At 35.4% G+C, this 10,471-nt stretch overlaps 1 protein-coding gene and 1 long non-coding RNA gene across 2 annotated transcripts; both read right to left on the bottom strand.

Moving 5' to 3' along the window:
* Window positions 1-1,153: 1,153 nt before the first annotated feature.
* Window positions 1,154-4,535, bottom strand: LOC111241261. The gene is made up of 2 exons (XR_002667132.1): window positions 3,899-4,535; window positions 1,154-1,577 (listed from the first exon to the last, which is right to left on the bottom strand). It is a non-coding gene; the product is annotated as an uncharacterized LOC111241261 (long non-coding RNA).
* Window positions 4,536-4,624: 89 nt separating this feature from the next.
* Window positions 4,625-8,986, bottom strand: LOC111242680. The gene is made up of 5 exons (XM_022787171.1): window positions 7,772-8,986; window positions 7,156-7,349; window positions 6,030-7,024; window positions 5,743-5,861; window positions 4,625-5,056 (listed from the first exon to the last, which is right to left on the bottom strand). The coding sequence occupies exons 1-5, from the start codon at window positions 8,984-8,986 to the stop codon at window positions 4,625-4,627; spliced, it is 2,955 nt and encodes a 984-aa protein (XP_022642892.1).
* Between the last annotated feature and the right edge of the window lie 1,485 nt (window positions 8,987-10,471).

Genomic DNA, 10,471 nt, shown 5'->3' with positions numbered 1-10,471 from the left:
TTAATATGTGTAATTGAAGAGACCAACGTTAGATAAAGGTGTGAGGAACCTTTACCAACTACTCTTTCAACTGTTTTTGGGTAAGATTTGGTGTCTCTAAGACAAAAAAAAAAGAAAAAATCTTCTACTAAAGTTATGCATATTATACCCTTTTGAGTACGACTCAGAAAAAAATATTGAACTATATTTTACTATAGTTAATTGTACTATATTATATTAAAAAGAAGTGAACCATTTTTACTATAACTTAAATATACTGTTTTATGGTTCAGTTTTTAAAAACTGAATTTACTAAATTTTCGGTTCAGTTAACTGTACTGTCTTAAAAAATCACTTCGTCCTAAAATAACTATAGTTTTTTTTTTTAATTTTTTCTCTTATGTAATTATTTACAAGTAAATTTATTAAAAAGAATGATATACTTTGTTACAAAAGTAAAAAACGCTGAGTTAATTTATCTTTAAATTTAATTTGTTATATGTTAATTCAAATAAATTAAATTTAACTATTTGATTGTTAACATTGTCATTTTACGCATTCGGTATTAGATGAAGTTCATATAAATTGTGCTAAATATATTAATTTTATTTTTTATTCTATTAATATACTTTTTAAACTAGTAGAGTCGCATTAGCTTTATCCAGAAATATTTATGGAAGAAAAATAAAAAAAAATGTTTCTTTTTTCTATAAACTACATGTAATTTACACCTTAAAAATGAATGAGATGAGATTTTACAAACAAATTAATACATAAACTAATTAATTTATATACTCGAATGGTTTTTTTTTTCTTTCTAATAAGAGTATTTTTCTTCTAAAAAAAGTAAAAATAGTAATGAAGGGTATTACCGAAGGCCAAAATCCCTCGGAAAGCGCTAGAAGCTGTCGGTAAAGACCCATTACTGACGGCTCAACGACGATCAAAAGACCATCGGTAAAACCTTTGTCTTCGGTAATTACCGAAGGGATAAAGCCTTCGATAATTACCGAAGGGATAAAGCCTTCGGTAATTACCGAAAAGCCTTCGGTAATTCCACTATTTCTACTGGACAAAGGCTCTAGTTTCATTCCACTAGTTTAGATTATAAATTTTTCATGACATAAGTTAAACTACCTACTAATATTTCTATTAGAGAAGGACAATTGAAAAGGAGATATAATCAAATAATATTGCATAATATGTTTGTAGTCTTTTACATAAGATACTTGTTATCACAACACTACAACATTACAAGTTCTTACACTTCAGTACAGAGAAAAAACATTTAAATTCTACTTCTACATAAGAAAACACCTGACAATGGAAGAGCAAATGTAAATGAGAACTAATAATAAAGACTATCCAAGTTCAAGCAACATCATGAAGCACTTTTCCAGTTCCATTTAAGACCTTTGGTTGCTCCAACAGTGCTAAAACTGCACCAAAAACCTGCAAGCCAAAAACTGGTTCAACGTCCAGCCTCCTTCTAGAAACAAGTTGCTGCACCAGACTCCAAAATCTGCCAATTTCTAATGCCTAAAGTTGGTCCAACAACTTCTAATCAATCTGATGAATTCACGTCAACCTCAATCTAACTGAAAAATGCAAGAATTAAAGCTACTGCAATAGTTGACCAAGAACCAGCATCCAAGTATTGAACACCAAGCCTTCCTCCAAATTTCATCATTTGCAACACTTAACATAGCTTTAAATGAACTTGAAACTGCATCATTAAACAAAGAAGAAACAAAATAAAAGCTTGCACCCAATTTCTTTCAATTTCCTAATATATATTGTTTAATGCCGAAATTTCTATGAAAACACAACCACTCTGCACTTTATATAAGTTTCACCTGTATTCATATTAATGATGACAATTATCATCATCAAACCAAAATCTACATGTTCTATGATCTATCTCTATATTCGTATTAATGAGTTGGGAACCAATCCATTGGAATGATTAAATCAATTTTGAATGGTGATCATTATCAATTTGATATCCAAAATTTAAAATCTTTTTGTCTTCATTAATTAATGGAACACACCATTTACTGTGGAAGCAGGGAAACACTGCAGCGTATATAGTTATTTTATTTTTTATTTCTCAAAGACGCTAGAATATGCTAGTTGAAGTATGGGGAATTGGGTTTTGTAGAAAACGAAACATGCACCCAATAAAAAAACCATAATTTATTTAATATATAGTTATTTTAATTCTTATTTTAATTCTTATTTCAACACTGGCAGAGCTTTTTCCTAAATCTTTCCAATTCATATAGTCAGACACGAAAACCATAATTTATTTAATACTTTAAGAAAGCAACAATATTTGGATAGATAAACATTATCATGCAAAGTCTCTATGGCTTTATCATTATCATGCTCATTAATAAACATTAGCAGTACCCCATATCAGATTAGCAGTACCACAAAACTTTAGAACAACAAAGAAATCAACTTAAGAACACCAAAGCTTACTAGAAGAAAATAAACATTAGCAGTACCCCATATCAGATATTATAGAATAACAATAACTCAAAAGTTGGTGTGGTTATAAACGGTTTGAACTCCAAACATGAAACAATCTAATTTCAATAGTCAATCATGTTAAATAAATTTAAAAAAATGGCAATGAATAATTGCAGACAACATAAATGAAATCAATCACTTCCTGAAAAACTATAAAACAAGAAGAAATATTCATCAGAAGCAGTGTGAATCAATATGATTCCAGATTTGCAAAAGCAAATTTAGCAAGCGAAAATGCAGCTCTAAAACCTATCAGAGACAAGGTCCTCTAGAGGGAACCGATTTGACAATAATCAAACTGAGTATTTATCTCAAGATAGGCCTTAAGCTACTGCCAATATATTTTTCGTTTCATTTTATGGTTCTCTATTCTGCCTACATATCTACTCTCCTCGATCATTGCAATCAATAAGAGAAAGAATAATCCTTCCATACAAAAAATAGAGTGACAAACGAAAGTAAATGCCCCAAAATTTGTATTTTAAAAGGCTAGGACAAANGAATAGTGTCAAAATAAAATCAAGCCTGAGGCCTTCAAAACTCAAAAAAGAGTAGCACATAGCCACTATAATAAATGAAAGCAAAACTTGTAGCCTTTGAGACCCAAAACTTAACAAGCCCNNGCTGAAAACNAAAGACANGTCACACTTGGGTCAAGCTAGTTGAATTTGTGTGAAATGTTCAAGAACAAGTCTCACATTTGAGTTAGAAAAAAAGTTAAATATTATATGAGCAAAATGNCCATGAATCCAAAGTACAACTTTTATTTTAACAAACATGTCACTTGAGCAAAAGCCCGTGANCTCAATCTCCCATACTCTTGAACACGGACTCAGACATAAAATTCTCATACAATCAAGGCAAAAATTATATCTTCACCCTCTCTACTTGAACACGGACTCAGGCAAAAAATATATTCTTCTTGAACACGAACTTAAACAAAAGCTTAACATGTAAAAATTAATGATCAAAGAAAATTGCAATTGAATGATATCTTCGCCCTCTCTATTTCCTAACAAATCAAAATAACTCATGTCTTTTCCCTGAAAACCTTTTGATATACTGCACAGAAAACCTAGAGTAAGTACCAGCTCAAAATGTGAAGTAAAAGTGATAGTCTCAATGTCATAGTTCGTTCATAATCATAAACAAGACTACAAACCACAATTTAAGCTAACTCAATCTAAAAACAAGTAAAGTAGTTTTCACTTTCCAGAGAATTCCTACTTCCCTTGTTTGGAATAGTAGATGCATTATGGAGTGTAGTGTGTGCGCGGCCTTTCCACTACAAGTAGTTTCCGGCATGTAAACCCTCGGCCCAAAGAAACGGCCACACCACATTTCCAACACATGTATATCATATATGTGGGGAACGAAAGATTACCTCGCGAGGCAAGTGTCGACAACAGGAGTCCTCTCAAACTGGAAGTGAACTTTGCGAAGGCACGATTGAACTGCAATGGTGGTTCACGAGCACCAGCACCTCCCGCCTACGACCCTTGGACAATAAAGAAATTGGGCCGAGCCTTATAAGAAAAGCCCAACCAACATTTTACCCCAAATGCCCGTTGTTGCCTTTCACTTGTGAAAGTCTTCTGCTGGAAGCTTCTCACGTGTCAGAGGTAGGTGAGGAGCAGAGCAGGGATAAGGCTGAAGCTATCCCTTGGCAGAGAGAAGGACCGAAGCTTCTTCTGGGTGATTCTCCAGCAAACTAATAGCGTTCTTCTTCAAGGATGGAGTATGGATAGTTGCGTGAAGGCTTCTGAAGGGAGATCGAAAGGGGTTCGAAGGATGATGAAGATCTGAGAAGAATAAGAAGAAAACGAGAAAGAAGAAGAAGAATAGAGAAGCGAAGGTAACTGCATAAAACTAAATCTGTGTTATTATTGTATGTTTATGTGTGTTTACATCAAAGGGAGAACTCTTATTTATAGAGTTCTCTGTGGATGGGAAGAACATAATAATGGAAAAAGAAATATATGGTAAATCCTAACAGACTAACAAAAGTGTGATTACTGTAATTAGAACAGAATCACGAATAACTAATTCTAATAATGTGATTACTGTAATTAGAACAGAATCACGAATAACTAATTCTAATAGCCTCCCCTCAAGCTGGATGGTGGATGGTCAGCAATCTGAGCTTGGGAACGACGGATCGAAAACGAACACGATGAGGAAACTTGGTAAAAACGTCCGCTAGCTGTTCATCTGAGTGAATGGGGAGTAAATGGAGTAGATTAGCTTGTACTTTTTCTCGGACAACATGACAATCGAGCTCGATATGCTTAGTTCTTTCGTGAAAGCTCTGATTGTGAGCTATGTGTCTAGCAGACTTGTTGTCGCAGTAAAGAGCTGGAATTCCAGCTTCTTGCACCTGTAGGTCACTCAAAAGATAGTTGATCCACTGTATTTCGCACGTAGTTGCTGCTAAAGCTCGGTATTCTTCCTCAGTAGAGATCTGGAAACCGTTTTCTGTTTTTTTGATTTCCATGAGATGAGGGATGACCCAAGGAAAATACAAAATCCTGTAGTAGACCTCCTAGTGTTGGGGCAGGTTGCCCAGTCTGAATCACTGAATGCCTTTAGATGTACAAGAGAATCTGCTGAGAAGAACAACCCACTTGAGGGATTAGACTTTATGTACCTAAGGACATGTTGAGCAGCACGATAGTGATAGTCAGTGGGTGATTGCATGAATTGGCTTAAGAGATTAATAGAAAAGCATAAATCGGGTCTAGTGTTAGTGAGGTAAAGCAACTTCCCTATTAACCTTCTGTAAGAGCTTGGATCCTTTAAGTAGTTTTCCTTTTTGTACAATGAACTAGTGTCACTTAGAAAGGGGGTTGAACAGGGCTTGCAACCCAACATTCCTGTTTCCTCCAGAATATCCAAGGCATACTTTCTTTAAGACAAGTGAATTCCTCTCTTAGACCTTGCTACCTCCAAACCAAGAAAATACTTAAGCTCTCCTAAGTTTTTAATTTGAAACTTTCTGTGCAAGAGATCTTTTATTTGATCAATTTCTCCCATAGAATTCCCTGCCAGTATAATGTCATCCACATAAACAAGCAGGGCTGTGAAACTTGTGGTTGTTCTTTTAATAAAAAGGGAATGGTCAGATTTGGATTGTATATAATTGGCAGAAATGAGAAATGTGGATAATTTCTCAAACCATTGTCTACTGGCCTGCTTTAGACCATATAGAGACTTAGTGAGTCTACAAACTTGACCTTTATCGCAACCTGCAAGGCCAGGTGGCGGTTCCATGTACACTTCTTCTTTTAACTCACCGTGGAGGAAGGCATTGTCCACATCTAGTTGGTGTAGAAACCAACTCTGGGAGGCTGCAAGGGCAATTAACAATCTGACAGTAGTGAGCTTTGCAACAGGGAAAAAAGTATCTAAATAATCTATTCCTTCTTGCTGAGTGTACCCCTTTGCTACAAGGCGAGCTTTGTGCCTTTCTATGGTGCCATCAGCCTTATATTTAATCTTGTACACCTATCTGCAACCTATTGCAGTCTTTCCTGGTGGAAGTTTGGTTAGGAACCATGTGTTGTTGTCCTGCAGGGCCTTGATCTCTCTTTTCATGGCTTCTGCCCACTCACTCACGTCTTTGGCCTCATTATAGGTGCGTGGTTCTGTGCTGGTAGTGATAGCCATAATGTATCTTAGATGTTTCTCTGTCAGTGAATCACAAGACAATGATTTAGAAATAGGATAAGGCGTTTTGAGATTATTTTTCTCAGTTAAGGATTGATTAACCTGGTGAATATACCCTGGAGCTCTTTTTACTCTGTCTGACCTTCTGCACCTGTGTTCTCCTTCATTTTCTTCAATCTGTCCATCAATATCACTTTCAGATCCTCTATACTTGTGATCTGCTTCACTTCCATCAGTGTCTCTGTCAATATCTTCTTGATCAGTGATGTTTGGATGTTCTTCCTCTTCAACTAACCTTCCATCCCCTCTAGTGGCAGAACTGTTTAGAGGGTCATTGAGGAAGACAGTCTTGCTAATTTCTTGGTCATCAATTCCTGTGCTATTTTGTTGATTTTTCAAAGGAAAAACACTTTCATAGAAAACAACGTTTCTGCTTATAAATATCTCTCTAGTGTGGATGTCAAGGACAATGTAACCCTTGACCCCACTTTTGAAACCGAGAAAAATGCCCTTTTTAGCTCTCGGGTCAAGCTTGTTTCTTCCACTCTCAAGAGTGGAAGCAAAACAAAGGCTTCCAAAAGTCTTGAGGTTCAAATAGGTGGGAGGGACATTGTAGATGAAATCATGGGGAGTTTTATTTTTCAGGATGGGAGTAGGTAATCTGTTTATGAGATAAACAGCATGACTGAGAGCATATGACCAATAGGCATTGGGTAGATTAGACTGAAACATGAGGCTTCGTGTCACATAAAGAATGTGTTGATGTTTACGCTCCACAACAGAATTCTGTTCAGGAGTCTCAACACAACTGGTTTGGTGATTGATTCCATGAGAATCATACAAGCTGACACAGTTAAATTCAGGTCCATTATCAGACCTTACAGTTTTAATCATTTTTCCAAACTGATTGTTAGCTTTGATGATGAAATTTTGCAGTAAATCTCTAGTTTGACCCTTATTTTTCATTAAAAATACCCAGGTATGTCTGCTATAGTCATCAACAATAGTAAGAAAGTACCTATGACCATGAATAGATGGAATAGAAAGGGGACCCCATATGTCACAATAATCAAATCAAAACACTCTTCAGATAGGGAAATACTTGTAGGGAAAGACAACTTATGTTGTTTAGCATAGTGACAAATATCACAAACAATATTAGCTTTCATCTGTACATAAGGAAAATATTCACATATTTGTTTCACAATTTTGTGTCCAGGGTGGCCTAATCTATAGTGCCACAAATTAACATCAACATGCTTGAAAGATAAAACAATTTTAAAGGCAAAATCCTGATCAGGACTTGAGAGAGCTTGTAGGTAGTAGAGGCCTTTGTGAGAGCTAGCATACCCAATCATCTTCAATGTAAAATTCTTCCTTATCTGACATCCCTTAGAAGAAAAGGTTAGGCTACAATCCAAATCTTTTATAAGGCTTTGAACAGAAATTAGATTGAAAGAAAAATTAGGAATATATAAGACATTAAAAAGAACAAAATCCTTAGAGAATTGTACTGTCCCTGCATGTTCAGCAGTGATGATAGTGTTGTTAGGCAATCTAACAGTAAGGGTTTAATTTTATAGAAAGTTACAAAATTTCCTTTATCATAAGTAACATGATCAATAGCTCCAGTGTCAATAATCCAAGAAAGTGTACCTGTTTTGTCTTCCTTTTCATTTCTGTTCATCTGGTTAATTTTGTGTGTAGAGTCATCCGCTTTCTCAATCATCTTGAGAAGCTTTTCCATTTGGTCTTGTGTGAGAGAGTTGAGAGCTGTATTCGTGCTCCCCTTTTGAACAGTCTCTGGTCCAGGTGCACTATGGCAGATATTTGCTGAATTCCAGCCTCCCTTCTTCTCTTGACTGTTATCTGTCTTTTTGTACCAAGGTGGATAGCCATGCTTGGAGTAGCACTCATCCACAGTGTGGTTCATCTTGTTGCAGTAGGAGCATTGCTTTCCATGATTAGGATTTCTCACTCTTCCTCTTCCCTGTCCATTTGCTCCAGTACCACGGTCTTGGTTCTTCCAAGACTGGTCATTTTTCCAGCTGTTAATATTCCTGTCAGCAGTGTTCACTAGGATCTTTGTTGTTTCAGCAAACTGATTTGCATTGGATCTTTCTTGTCTCTCCTGCTGCATAATGAGGGAAAAGACACGGTTTATGTTTGGCAGAGGCTCCATCAGTAGAATCTGGGTTCGGACAGTATTGTAGTTGTCATTTAACCCTTTTAGAAAGCATATAACATGCTCAATCTCTCTGTATTTCAGAGAAATTTTTGAGAGTTCGCAGCTGCAAGGAATTTTGCAAGTACAATTGGGTATGGGTCTAAGTGACTCTAATTCTTCCCAAAGAATTTTTAAGTCAGTAAAGAACTGGTTGACAGTTCTCTCCCCTTGTGTAATTGAGTGGATATCTTGGAGAAGATCTGAAATCTTGAAGTAGTCTCCTTTAGAAAATCTTTCCCTCAATTCATCCCACAATTCTTTAGCTTCTTCAACATATATTACACTTTCAGCAATTTGTGGGGAAAGTGTTTTTATGATCCATGAGAGCACCATCATGTTACATCTTTCCCATGTATCAAACAAGGCTTCAGTTCTTTTGGGTTTCTTGATTGACCCATCAATGAATTTAATCTTGTTCTTGGAGAGAAGAGCTCTTCTCATGCTTCTACTCCAAGAGGAATAATTTGTCTCACTTAGGACCTGAGAAATGAGTGTTAATCCTGGATTTTCTCCAGGATGTAAGTAGAAGGGGCTGGAAGGATCATTAGCTGGATTATCATGCTGGTCTGTATGATCCATTTTGGTTGTCATCAAGAACTGGTTCAAGAAGACAAAAGAATCAAGCAAGAAGTATCAAGGGGCTAAAGAACTGGGCAGCGGAAGAATTTATAAGAAGAAAACGAGAAAGAAGAAGAAGAACAGAGAAGCGAAGGTAACTGCATAAAACTAAATTTGTGTTATTATTGTATGTTTCTGTGTGTTTACATCAAAGGGAGAACTCTTATTTATAGAGTTCTCTGTGGATGGGAAGAACATAATAATGGAAAAAAAATATATGGTAAATCCTAACAGACTAACAAAAGTGTGATTACTGTAATTAGAACAGAATCACGAATAACTAATTCTAATAATGTGATTACTGTAATTAGAACAGAATCACGAATAACTAATTCTAATAGACAAGATCATTGCGAGGGTTCTCAGATAAGGAAAATCAAACAAGGGAGGGAATATGTGTTTCAGTGCGAAATGAAAATGTTAGAGGCAATACCTGATTTTTGCCCTAATGAAAATGTGAGTGGTGAACACCGGCAGCTAATGAGGCGAACATCGAAAGCCAATGCCCAAGACCCTCCGAGAAGATGACTCTAAGGACGTTCTTGGAATGGCCGACCCAACGACGAAGACGAAATGGGTGGAAGGAACAATGTGTAGATAGAGTTGGGAGAATCTGAATATTGGGGGAAAAACAACTTTCGTGAAAAGAGGAGAGGGAAAAATCCCACTTTGTTATACACCAACCACTTACCGAAGGTCAAATTCCTTCGATAATGACCCATGCGAAGTACTGAAGGCCAAATTCCATCCATAAACTGCTGTGTTAAAGGCCGCCGGAAAATCCTTCGGTAAATAAACAGGCCGCCAGTAATATTTCGCCGGTAATAAATCAATTTCTTTTAAATTAGTGCAGTTTACAATTCAGTTAGTAGTTTAGTTTAATTTATATTGTAGTTTAGTACAATTTACAATTCAATTAGTAGTTCAGTTCAGTTTATATTGTAGTTTAGTACAATTTATATTGTAGTTTAGTATAATTTACAATTCAGTTAGTAGTTCAGTTCAATTTATATTGTAGTTTAGTACAATTTAGTATAGTTCTGTTTGATAAAACAAAAAACAGTTCAGTTTGTCTGAACTGTTTTACAATTCAGTTTAGTTTAAACAAATTAGATTTTAGTTCAGTACAGTTTTTAGCAATACAATGCAGTACAGTTCCATTTGCCTACCCCTAGACATCTACATACATTCATTTAAATATTCAAATTTTAAAATGAGAGTGTGAAACAACCTTTACAAATAATGAGTGATAAATTCAATATTAAAAAAATGCTTATAAATATTTCAAGTGATTTTTTTAAAGTAAACCTTGTGCATTTCCAATATATATATATATATATATATATATATAATTAATATTTGGAAGGAAAGAAGATTTCAATCAAATTAATGAATTAAAATTTTAACGCAAATATACGAAAGCAATTATTACATATATAGATCCTC

The sequence above is a fragment of the Vigna radiata genome, chromosome 2 (assembly GCF_000741045.1).
Source record: "Vigna radiata var. radiata cultivar VC1973A chromosome 2, Vradiata_ver6, whole genome shotgun sequence".
In the NCBI taxonomy this organism is placed as follows: Eukaryota; Viridiplantae; Streptophyta; class Magnoliopsida; order Fabales; family Fabaceae; genus Vigna; species Vigna radiata.
The sequence above is the reverse complement of the archived record's forward strand: the minus strand, read 5'-3'. Positions and strand labels throughout refer to the sequence as shown.